At 32.6% G+C, this 13,298-nt stretch overlaps 2 protein-coding genes across 2 annotated transcripts in view; one reads left to right on the top strand and one right to left on the bottom strand.

Annotated features, from left to right (window-relative positions):
- Positions 1 to 538: 538 nt before the first annotated feature.
- On the bottom strand, positions 539 to 9,225 carry LOC123668921 (syntaxin-6). Its single transcript, XM_045602613.1, has 7 exons — positions 9,199 to 9,225; positions 8,517 to 8,626; positions 6,593 to 6,763; positions 4,750 to 4,843; positions 4,157 to 4,470; positions 3,163 to 3,257; positions 539 to 1,565 (listed from the first exon to the last, which is right to left on the bottom strand). The coding sequence occupies exons 1-7, from the start codon at positions 9,223 to 9,225 to the stop codon at positions 1,489 to 1,491; spliced, it is 888 nt and encodes a 295-aa protein (XP_045458569.1). The 3' UTR covers positions 539 to 1,488.
- The window catches only part of LOC123669011 (exosome component 10), a 29,521-nt gene continuing 25,392 nt past the window's right edge, over positions 9,170 to 13,298 (top strand). The window contains exons 1-2 of the mRNA XM_045602687.1: positions 9,170 to 9,348; positions 10,331 to 10,512. Of these exons, the coding sequence (XP_045458643.1) occupies positions 9,286 to 9,348; positions 10,331 to 10,512 (245 nt within the window). The 5' untranslated portion in view covers positions 9,170 to 9,285. The remainder of the gene's footprint in view (positions 9,349 to 10,330; positions 10,513 to 13,298) is intronic.

Here is a 13,298-nt window from a genome sequence, read left to right as displayed (position 1 = left end):
TATTTTCTAAAAACTAGCGTCTTTATTCACTTGTGGTTTCAATCAATCTCTGTTTTTGTTTTACTAGAGGTACAGTTTTGACACCTTCTTTACTATTATAACACAAATAGTGGTAAACAAGCGTACAACTCACTTGATGGTGAGAGGTAACCGTAGCCTATAGACACCTGCAACACCAGAAGTTTAATAAAATAAGTTAATTAAATAATTATGTATAAAAAAACAAACACCAGTTAAGAGTAGCATTAATTATCTGTGATCTTCTGTAAGGTTCAGGTCATGGTCGTGTAATAAGACCGTGGTTGAGGTACAGTCGGGCGCAACAGTTTTAGTTGTGTCAGTAATCTATCATAAGTAAGTCATAAACTTATAGAGAATTATTGACTGACTATTTATGGTTCCATTTTTTTTTATAAAAATATCATTTCAGCATGACTGATATATGGTATACATATTTTTTACATTGGATCTTTTACGACTTTTATTATTAATTTAGAACTTTAGCACAAAGCGATAGTATCGAAAAATTAAATAATAATAAACTTTAGTAATAAATATATTACGAATTGTTTAATATTGATTGAGATTAATGTATTGCTATATGAAAATAAGTGAAAATACAATGAAATAATAATTTAATATTTTTATTTTAAGTCAATATTAAATGAGCTTACTTAATTTTTAAATTAGAAACGAAATTGCCAATAATTTTACGTTCTTTAGCAGAAGTAGTCGTGTAAAATTTATCAAATTATTACTTTTTTTTTTTAAATATTAACGTCAAACTGTCGCGAAATCGTTTATAAATGAAACTAACGCTCGAGTGTGAGTCTACTGCAAACCGGAAATTACAAAAAAAACCGTTAAATTTCTAACAAAAGTTCGATTATTTATAAAAAAAGATTTCGCTACTTGTATAAATCATATCAATCAATGAAAATCAATTTCCTGGCACACTCACACTCGGGGTAATGGGTCAATTTTGTCGTAAAAAATTTTCTTCATGCGACATACCGTTTCTACGCTAAACGCCTTACCTTAAAGTATGTATCCTACCTAGTAATAAAGTTACGTCACTACTTTAGAATTTTTCCTACCGTGTCTAAAGGTTACGAGTTACGAGTTTTGGTACTGTTAAGTGACTGAAATCTTGATAAAAGGCTACATTGGCGACTAAAATATGTCTTAATCTTTTTGTATAAGACACTGTAACTAGAATATTTTATTTATTGTATTTTATAGTCCTACAATTACAAATGCGAAAGTTTGGATGGATGTCTGTTTGTATCACGCTAAATCTACTGAACCGTTTGCAATGACACTCGGTACGTAGATAGCTGGGATCTATGATGACATATGGGTTAATTTTATCCCGACATTCTTATAGTAACGGAAGTATACGTGCTCCATCGTAACCCTTCCAACGCCTTTCAGTACATTTAGAAGAAATATGATAAAATTCAGGTGCTGACAACAACGTTCAGTAGCTTAAAGCAAAATGAAAAGAATCAATATTATCATTAGGAGCCCGAGGAGTATACCGATCGCCATCCATTGTCGCTTATCTGGAAAATAAAAGAATCATATTTATTTATTATTAAAATGAGAACAATAAGGGAAGGGACAACTCGAAAACGACTCGCCAGTTCTCGACCAAATTTATACGAGAAGCAACAGGTTTCGAATAAAAAAAAGAACCATCAAAATCGGTACATCTAGTAAAAAGTTATGAACTTTCTCCTTTTTTTAAGTCTTTAAAAACAACGAGTACAGACTCCTACAAGTGAAGGAATAGTTAAGTTGTCAACCGACATGTATCGACCGACTTCAGTCCTCGGGGGATGTAATGTAAACTTTTATTTCGTATGGAGAAAAATACATTGACCTAGATAACTTAATATCACCGCTACGATTTTATTTAACTGCCGGTAACCCTTTTTTTTATGTCACTAGGTCGGCAAACAAGCGTACGGCTCACCTGATGGTAAGCGATTACCGTAGCTTATAGACGCCTGCAACACCAGAAGCATCGCAAGCGCGTTGCCGACCCAATCCCCAATCCCCCCAGGAGCACTGGTCACCTTACTCACCAACAGGAACACAATACTGCTTGAAAACAGTATTATTTAGCTGTGATCTTCTGTAAGGTCGAGGTACTACCCCAGTCGGGCTGCTCCATAGATATAGAGTTTTATCGCTAATAAATATATCATGCAGATAATAAATAATATAAATGGTTGTAAAATTGAATAAAAATAAACGTGTGAACATATATAATACTAATTTCGTTCAAACAATAAAATCAGAATTTCTTAATTCACTATTTTACAAATGTTAATAATTAAATTAAGACAAAAATATGTATAAAACTTTATCTGTATATACATTTTTTTAGTCTTACGATATTGTTTTATATAAATATTTGGTGTTTACGCTCATATTATATGTATTCATTTATTTACGCTCATATTATATGTTTTCATTTATTTTAAGATAAAAAATTAATACTAAACATTTTTGAATATCATATCAAAAATTGACCGCTCCAGCGGGATTCGAACCCGCGTCTCCGACTGACCGTGTCGCGGGACCGAGACGCGGGTTCGAATCCCGCTGGAGAGGTCAATTTTTGATATGATATTCAAAAATGTTTAGAATTCCTAATGTGAGGGTAACACAAAAATAAAAATCATACAAATTAATACTAGTACTAGTTAATCATCATCATCATCATCATTACAGCCTATACAGTCCACTGCTGGACATAGGCCTCCACAAGTTTACGCCAAAAATAACGTGAACTCATGTGTTTTGCCCATAGTCACCACGCTGGGCAGGCGGGTTGGTGACCTCAGGACTGGCTTTGTCGCACCGAAGACGCTGCTGCCCGTCTTCGGCCTGTGTATTTCAAAGCCGTTGCAGTTGGATGGTTATCCCGCCATTGGTCGGCTTCTTAAGTTCCAAGATGGTTGTGGAACCTTGTTATCCCTTAGTCGCCTCTTACGACACCCACGGGAAGAGAGGGGGTGGCTAAATTCTTTAGTGCCGTAGCCACACAGCACTAGTTAATACTGAAAACAAAAGTAGCGTGGTCTAATTTTATGTCGTTAAATAAATAATTAGAGTAAATAAATAAATAAAAATCTTTGTTCAAAGACTCACCATTATTCATGTGTAAGACTCGAGCGACTTTCTTGAGTGTCGAGTCGAGTTTCGAATCGGCATTCTCCAACTCTGTGTTCAAATCATCGAGCATCCTAAACGGACATATATTTTAATGCATATGTCTATATTATACATACGTATATAACCTATATTTTGAAGAAAAACTTCTTTACGAACGCTCGACTTGGGGATTAAGCTGGTGAATGCGTGACGAGGGCGTTACGAAAAGTGTGATCGGCCGAGGCGAACGGAAGTCGAGAGGGAGATGTAAGTTAGTGAAGATGGAAAGAGAGAGAGATACGTTTCGTATATTACTTTAGGAGTAACTAAAGAAGTTTTACTTCAGTCGTGTTGTCTAAAGCACACTCGTTTTATTTTTACAAATAATGTATGGAACAATTTTAATAAAGTAAATATCGAGATACATACACAATCTGGTGGGATTGTCATGTTAACGACAACTGAATAACTTGTATTATACGTTCTATAACCAATGATTCAAAAATGCTTATGAAGCCCACGTTAATAAGAAAAAAAAATGCGTTTTGATTTTCAACTTATAAAACCGCCTTTACTTAAATAAATATCTACAAATAAATAACTACACAATATACACACGGTCGTCTGTTCGTAAAGTAAGCAACTTAATGCTTGTGTTATAGGTAACAGCTGACTGGTATAGCTATATATATATTTGTTTTTTTCGATAAACTTACTTCTAAATAATACATATATAAATGCACAAACAAATATTTATATTACACCCAGACTCGGGGTGGGAATCGAAAACCCTCGGAGCAGCAAGCAGGGTCACTACAAACTGCGCCAACGGGCTAGTCAAAGTTTACTTATATTATTAAAAGGTGATATAAATATTTTTTTAATTATTTATTTATACCTTCGCCTTCTAATGCACAACCTATATATATTATTTATTAAGAAAGCAATGTTAACAATAATTAATTCATAAAAAAAATAAAAATCAACATACACAGCTTGCTCGTCCAATTCGATGCCGATTTGTTTGGAGACGGTTTTCAACGATCCGACCGAATTGCTTATAACATGGAGTTGATCATCTTGACCCATTAGCATTTTCTCCTGCATCGACATTATATCACTGTCGTATGTATCAAAGCGACTCGGACTATCGGTTTGATTCGCCAATTTAGAATATTTTGAGTATTTGGGAGTCGCTGTCCAGGAGTTACCGAAGTGCATGGGGCTCTCTTCAGCGAGCAGGGGCTCCCTGGCTGTTCCGTCGTTGTCTCTGTTCCGGTTTAAACTCATCTTGCCTTTCATTACCTAAACAAATAGTAACTTGTTTGAAATCTGGATTTTAGAAGTTTTTTGAGAATGTTTAGAAATTGAAAACAAAAAAAAATAAAAAAAAAAATAAAATTAAATTAAAAACTTTATTTAACAAAAGAAAAGATTTATTTATTTATATTTAATTGCTTGAATGATATTGGAGAAAAGTAGTATTGAGAAAATCTAATTCCTCAAAAGCAAAAATGTAATAAAATAATTACGACAGCATGACATGACATAAAAATAAATTAATTTTGATACATTGTAACTCACCTTTACTTCTTGTTTGGTAGTTTCTATGAATGACCTTCTGTCGGAGATTTCTTTATTGTCAATCTTAAACTTGGATGAATTTTTCTCAACAATGCTTGATATGAAATAGTCAAGGAAATATTCTCATGCAATATATTCAAATGCACTATAGTACTATGTTATAATTATATTAACTGATGTTAAAAAATGATAAACTCAATAAGTAGTTAAAATTAAAAATTGCTCTCAACTTCATATAATTATACTTTCACTATCTGCACTACTTCAACAATAGCTTAATTAGATACAAAATCTACCTAAAGTTTCCTAGTGGAAATCTAAAATATCTATCTTTATCAACTCTTTGTACACTTTCCTACCACTTCCCCTTTTTTTACGCCCTGCCCTTATACCCCAGGTAAGTCTCCCTAAGTAAGGTTGCCTTGAAGAAATCGCTCTTAGCGATAAGACCGCCTTTATACATCTTTCTTTGTATGTACCACTTTTTTGTTACGTTTCTTTGTAGTGTACAATAAATAGTATTTATTATTATTATTATTATATCAATTATTAGCTTCGAGTCAGGTTGCGGCAAATGCTTACTTTGCCCATCCGTGGGTATGTCCATGGTTACTTGTGCTTAGAAATAGATATGTCTAAATTGCTTCATAACATACACAAATGTACCTTTTGTGCTACCTCTATTTACTGTAAACATATCCATTCATATCTCATCAGTTCAAAGAAGCAAGAGTATTTGAAAATTTGTTTACAAGCCTTACAAATATAAAAACTATGAGAATGATTCTATAACAAGGTAATAGGAGCAGCCTACATCTGTTGATCCATTTTATTTCAATAGGTGCAACGAGATAACAAAATTGATATAGGAAATGCAATAAGTAAATAATCGACATTGCTAAATTATTCATTTACACTCAATCAAGATCGCAGCGAGGGGACTATCAGGATGTCAGCAGTTTGCAATATTGTGCCTCAGGCTTGATTGGTCCTTACATATTATGGACTCCGTGTCCAATATAAACGGACAGATGACATTCAGGAACCGTGTCAATGCATTTAACTTGTTTTGTATATTGTTGTATTTGTTTACAAAAACATTGTCAGATATCAAGGGCCTTATGAATTAAGTTTTATCTAAGTATATATAATCAATGTTAATATTTTTATTCTTTGACGGTTCGCAGGAAAGTGGACATAAGGTGCCAATCAAACCACTAATTGCAAAGGATCGAAACGTCGCATGAATTTACAATTAGTGGTTTGATTGGCACCTTATGTCCACTTTCCTGCGAACCATCAAAGAATACTTATAACAAATGGACACAACGATAAATAAAGTTAATATTTTTATTTGAGAATGTGTAATGAATGGATAGCGTAAAAAACGAATTTAGTACTTAACTAAGCTCTTACTTTGTAAATTGACATTGATTTTTTTTGTTAATAAAATGAATTACTGCAATTAAAACACAACTATTATTATCAAACCTTGAACTAACAGCAACTCATTTAAGAATACCCCTATAAGTCAATTTAATTATTTTAGCACTTATTAATACAAACATATCATAAAAGGTAGGTATTGTTATTGGACTAATAATTTGTTATTATATGAGATTGTTTGTTATCGTGCACCCCCCTCAGTTTTTGACATCATTAAAAGTATTCAGCATGTTATAGACACTCAATGTTGAGCATTGACACAGAACAGTTGTTTTCATTGTTGTAAAATTAAATAAATTATAAAATTATACAAAAAATAAGTGTCTTTCAGTGAGAAATAATTGATTAGTTTTTACTTATTTACTATAAAATGCATTTTAATATTTAAAAAAGGATATTTATAGTGTCCTCGAGGTCTTCCAAGTCCCATTCAATGCTACGGAGTGCATTCCTTAGCTCCGTGGACGTCCACTCTACTTCAGGACTGTTGGGGACGATGGGGGCCTTTGAAATCTCCTGCCAGCGTAGATAGAGTCCTCGAGTCTTGTTCAACGCTCGGAACACCTCACTGATGATTCATTGTTAATTAGTATGGTTCTTATCTCGTCTTTAAGGTCAGTTGGAATTGAATCTACGTAGCTACAACAAGTAACGTCTACTAACAACAAAAATCAAAATTTATCTATTTTGGTAAAATAATGTGATTACATTTGTAACTAAGATAATATAATTTATATGTTTCTTTCATTCAATGTGTTAATTTCAGAAGCTATTGAATCCAATTTTTATTTGTTTTGGATGACATATTTATAGAGAGGCGATGAAACTGGGACTAGGACTATTGTATCACACTACAACTAATAGGAGTGGAGCATCAATGCAAAATTTTACAAGTGAGGCCAGCTAGTGGCATTAGACAAATTATGTTTCTTAATGTTTATAGTGGGCAATTCTAGATCTATAGCAAATTTATTCATACTTTAGATTTTTAATAATTTTATAGTAAATTTATATTTATATTTTATAACAGATTGAGTTAAATAGTATGAATTGAAATAATTTCTTCAATATTTTACTTTGTAAATATTATAATATTCTCAACAGTTAAGTTTTACTTATGAGTATCATTCATCTATACTAATATTATATATAAAGAGGTAAAGTTTGTAACTTGTTTGTTTGTAGGGGGTAATCTTCGGAAATACTGATACGATCATGAAAATCCTTTCACTAACAGAAAGCTACACTATTCAGGAGTGATATAGGCTATTTTATTATAACTGAACAAAAAATTCAGTGATAAATAATAGTATAACTAAGTAAATCAAGTCACAGAAATGTGAGCGAGATGAAAACTTTACTATATATTGCATAAGAAAAATAATAATTAACAACCAACGAAGTGGGTACGGGTTTGCTAGTTTGAAATAACTTTAAAAGTAATTATTTACTTTATAACACATATATGCTATATTATACACATGAGTAATTCTAAGATAAATAGTTTCATTTCTTTGTCAATATAATAGTCTATATGTGTAAGTTGTTAAAGGTATGCATATTGTATTTTTGTAATTAATATATTTGTAAAGTGAGTAGTAGATTCGTATACAAAATTCATTATGCAAATGCCTTTTGATTCTAACTCTCAGAAGCAGTGTTTACATTCCTAGTAATATGTGACAAATATAAATGATTAATAGTGAGTCTATTATTAAAATTTATGTACGATTACAGTACAGTTGTAATAAAAATCCAATGTAGAGTAGATTATTTACTTTATTTATAATGTTGTTGTTATTATATCAAACTTGTAAGAAAAGTGTATCAAGCTTGCTATGAAATGGACCTGTTATATGTATCAAAAGGACTACAAAATAAATATCACAAGTGAGACACAATAGTAGTGTTAACTACATGTTGGACATAGAACAGTGATTTTATGTGGAACACGCACAAAAATATGCAGAGCGAAAACAAACAAAAAAAAAAAAAACAATAAGTGCTATGACCACCGCACATTAAGACCATAAATACTTGCTGAAGCTCTACAGTATGAGAACTTAAGCCACTTACTCTTTGACGACGTAAAATGGATCTTCTAAAGTCATGTCAAACAATAATAACGTATTTGCGGAAGCCGACTCATGTGACGCTGACTAACACAAACAATTGAAATTAAGCAACAATTACATTTCAATAAAAACGAACTTGCAAGGAATCCAGACGTTCCGCTGCCTATCCCACAAAATATCGACAGCCTAAAACCTACCAAGAAAACACTTCGCTCGATGATATTCTATTCTCCGTCCCTTACCCACCTATACGGAGAAGCTCTACTGCAGCTGCGTACTGCAATGTCTTTCAGTGCGCAATCGCCAAGGGCGGTACCGTACGAGGTGGAGAGCAAATCGTAATACGAAAGCGCTCCCTCTGACGTACATCATAAGCACCACAAGCAAAATTACATTATTTCGAGTGGCTCCTCCTAAACCCGAAGGGATACGTAAACATTTCCCGAGAAATTGTTCTAAACATGAATGTCAAAATTATCAGAAAATGAGTTGACGTCTTATTTTCGTTTTGAAATTAATTTGTGAGATACAATTTTGTAATACAGTGCTGTATTTTGAATTTATTAATATAAATTTTTTAAAGAATATTAACAAAAAATATGCTATTTTATAGTAATATAAAATTAAAAAATAATAAATTTTAATAAAGTCAATTGTATCTTAATTTTTGTATTACAATATTATAGATTTTAATTATCAACAATATCTAATATCCATATATCAACAATATCCTCAATATCATCTTATTAATTAGATCGTGATTTAGATTAAAAGTGACTATTGTTAGCAATTATTTTAAATTACCTCGTAAATACAAAATTACAAAATTGTCTGTGCTCAGTGCTGCTGCCCGCTGTTACTTCGTCTGTAACCGACTAACGTCACTTCTTTATCTGTGGAGTCATATTCTGTTCATTTCATTCTTCACATTGTCTTCACAGCTCATCTCCTGCATGGTGTAGAAGTGATATTTTATTTCATTTTATTTATGTTTTAATTAATTTATCGATACAAAATGAATTCAGTTTTAAATCCAGAAGCTCCAGAATTTTATCCACATCTGACATCAGTAACACAGGTACCTATGTTATGTTGATCTAGTTCGTTTTCCTCTGTCAATATTTAGCATGTGTTTTTATCGTAATATGTACTAGTTTCTTGGCTTTAATAAAAACTTGATTCTGTTAAAATAGGTCAAATTCGATAGTTTTCAATTGATCCAATCGCGTTTCGTTCGTGAAACGCTGGCTCGCGTGCCTACAATATACTACGTATATGCTCAGTTCAGGAACAAAGTAAATTTGATATACTGAATATTTCATGGACAAAGAAAACTTTGAATTGAAACTGTACTCGCGTCACGGCAGACAATATTACGATAGACGACAAAATTATGTGTGTTAATTCGTATTTTTTGTCTTGTTGGGGACACAATTTTCGGTTTGTAATTGTAGAGCTTAGTTTGACGTATATACACAATTGCCATTCAAAAAGTTTGCTAAAACACAAACTTTGAAGTTAACTTACTAAAAAAATCATTAAAATTATTTTAAGTGTAAATTGTTACTTTAAAACTTCATAGTTATTTACTTTTTTAAAACTATATAAATATAAACTAACTTGACCATCCTTGAGAGCAGGTGTATTGTAAAAAAGAGTAAATATGTGACTAAACTTGTGTCTAATGAGATTAATGAACATATCTTTTATTCTATTCAAATAAATAGAAGTTTTGACAGTTTTGTTAAGTAATTGTATGAGAAAAGTTATAAAAATGAGTAACTTTATAATCCTTTACTATCTCTGTAACTATAATAATTTGAAAACAAATTTAGTTGTATGCTTTTTTGTACCTATGCTTTCATATCTTTTCATTTATTAATATGAATCACTTATCACTTCAACCTATCGCAATTCACTGCTGGACTTAGCGGACATTAAGGCGTTAACCCATGTGTTTGCCCATAGTTAATATTAATAAAAATTAAATTTTTTTTATTTAAATGTCTTGCCTAATGTAAATAATCGTGTACAATATTAATATATCAATACATTTTCAGGATGGATACACAAAAGTCAGCAAAACAATCAAATTGTCAAATCACCTACCAGCAGGAGTGTCATACAAAATATTCAAAACGTTCACAGACTTCAGCATCGTGTCGTGTAAAATGAGCAATAATGTTGTCGAACAATCAAATGATATCGTGATCAAAGAACTGCCAGCTGTGAAGTTGAAACCGTAAGTTGGACATTGATATATTTTTTTATTTATTTATAAATTTGCATTCCTTTCTTGAAATGTTGGATGTTAGAATTAATCAATTTGTTGGTATTAATGTTTATAAATATTGTCAAGATCATCACACAAGAGATAGCTATAAGTGATAAGGCCGCCTTTGCATACATTACTTGTTTTTGTATCTAATCGTTCTGAAATGTATCTTTTAATTGTGTGTGCAATAAACTTTAATAAATAAAATAAAAATAAATTGTCATCTAATACCAACATATGTCATAAATTAATTTCTTTCATTAAATGTACGTGTAGCTACATTTGAGTTCATCATTTCTTCTCGATACTTCGTAATTGTTAAAGCTTCCTGCAATGCGAATTATCATACATCCCTTGAAAAATTATATATTTTTTTACATTGATTTAAACAGTATTATTATTTAGACAACCAAATGAAAAAAAATAGTTTTCGTAAAATTTCATCGTAATTTAGAAATTTCATTCGTCGCTGTACATATATTTCAGAGTCCTGTTTAGATGTCCTACTTTATGCTTCAGCGCTATTTATTTAATTATGTAGTTTTAAAGTATTATTTTCATGTGCATTTCTCAATGTAACTCGATCAAGGAGACCAGATAAAATCAGTTGTCAAGTGTAATCCTTTCCTATATAATATCGTGTTTTATTTATGTATTAAAATATATTTGTAAATAGCTTTTCGCTTACGGCTTTGTGTGGATTATTGATATATAAATTACACATTATATTGTCTGCAATGGACTCCTAAACTACCTATCCGATTTTAGTCAAATTGGCACACCGTGAGTTAGTTTGATCCAACTTAATAGATAGGCTATATTTTATTTTGATATATGTAATTATTATATTTAACAAAAAATAAATAAATAAGGCGAAGTTGGCCAGGTCACCTAGTATACTATATAGCCAATGATAACACAGTATACTCCCAGAGAAAGAGTTTTTAATATCAATAAGCGATTACCGTAGCTTATAAGACATCTGCAATACTAGAAAAATCGCAAGCGTGCTGCCGACCCTATCCTCTATTCCCCCCAGAAGATCTGGTCACCTTACCAACAGCAACAGAACACTGCTTAAAAACATTTTGGGCAGGAAGTTACCTGCTGTGCCCTACCTCAGTCCAAATCTACTGCCTATACTATACAGTAATGTCCTACAAATTTTCATCTCGCGTTAGAAGGTTATGATATAAACTGCATTACTTTTCTTGTATTTTCCCATTTTGCTATGCAGCGTCACGGCTATCTATTATGTTGTTTGATTTCTACCATATCAAAGACTTTCATGAACATCTTATCGTCGGGGATAGTGCAAATCCGCGTATCTGCTACACGTAGGGAGCGCGTATCTAATAGATGTAATTTTACAGGGGAAGGTTAAAACTTACTAAGTTTTTTATTGAAACGAATTTTGAGCTCAATTTTACACAGAGAGTAATTATTTATGTGTTCCATCTCTTGTTAGAAAAATTATTCCCTTAAAGTAAATAATTTAGGCTCTACGACAATTATGCGGATTTGATTCGATCATAAACTAATCACATTGGAACCTCAGAGTAAGTTACGCGGTGAAATGAAACAAAACTAACTAAAAAACCTAATTCCTCTACGTTTTCCGATCTTTGCCCGATAGCCATTCTCTCTTTCCTGTCCAAAGTTTAGAGCGTCTTGTCCATCAACAGCTAACTTCATTTCTTTCCTCTAATGATCTCCTAAATCCTTGTCAGCCCTATTTCCGTAAAGGTCATCACGGCTACGGCCCTTGTGAAAATCACTGATGACGTTAGGCAAGTAATGGACAGTCAGAATCTCACCGTGGTGACCCCTTGCTGAACTTTAGCCATGCGTTTAGCCCGGTGAATTTTGATTTAATGCTGGCTTTCTTGTGCTGTATCCGCCGACCCGCATTGGAGCAGATTAAGCTCTGACCCTTCTCCTAGATGGAGAAAGAGGCCTATGCCCAGCAGTGGAATATTACAGGCTGAAGCGAAGCGAAGCGTCTTGTACTTACTTAACATACCTCCATCAGCAAATTATTGGTTTAATAGTTACATACTTGGTCGTCGCCAACGCGTGTGAATTCAGGATTCTTATTGAAACTGGTCTAACGTAAATGCTGGCATTCCGCAAGATGGCGTGTTGTCCCCTTTCTTATTTTCGTTCTTTATAAATTCAATAAATCTCCACATACATATAGAGAAGATTCTCTACCTCTTGTATGCCGATGATCTTCAAATTTATTCTCACGCTAAACTGGCAGATTTACCTACATCAATAAACAATTTATAAAATGACATGAAGAACTTATATAGATGGAGTAAATCCTACGTACTAAACATTGATACCTAAAATGGCAAGTCATTATTATCGGTAGTCCTAAACTTATGTCGAATAGACTGGTCGCCTATATCACCAGTCAGTTAAAAACGCCGTAATCAGTTACAACGACAAAGTGAAAAATCTTGGTGCTATCTTCAATAGACATCTTCCTTAGGCACCTCAGCTGAGTGAGATGAGCCGTAAACTATTTGCAGCTGTCGGATCACTGTGACAACTGCACTATTTCCTTTTGCCTACCAAAATTACTTTAGCACAGTCACTCCTTCTACCAATTCTTGATTATGCTTACACTTGCTATCATGATCTTAAAGAGGAGTAATAAAATGGCCATGTTTTCGAATTTTGCAATCGTCTCAAGTGGCTCCCGATTCGCTTTCGCAGGAATACTCACATACTCTCGTTACTATATT

Source organism: Melitaea cinxia, chromosome Z (assembly GCF_905220565.1).
Source record: "Melitaea cinxia chromosome Z, ilMelCinx1.1, whole genome shotgun sequence".
Classification (NCBI taxonomy): Eukaryota; Metazoa; Arthropoda; class Insecta; order Lepidoptera; family Nymphalidae; genus Melitaea; species Melitaea cinxia.
The sequence above is the reverse complement of the archived record's forward strand: the minus strand, read 5'-3'. Positions and strand labels throughout refer to the sequence as shown.

What these genes read in the sequence shown, in the direction of transcription:
- LOC123668921 (XM_045602613.1), bottom strand. Translation starts at nt 9,225, where the DNA reads ATGCAGGAGATGAGCTGTGAAGACAAT. An exon ending in AGATGAGCTGTGAAGACAAT is followed by an intron (nt 8,627 to 9,198) that starts GTGAAGAATGAA and finishes TGTACGTCAGAG; the next exon opens with GGAGCGCTTTCGTATTACGA. An exon ending in AGTAGAGCTTCTCCGTATAG is followed by an intron (nt 6,764 to 8,516) that starts GTGGGTAAGGGA and finishes ATGAATCATCAG; the next exon opens with TGAGGTGTTCCGAGCGTTGA.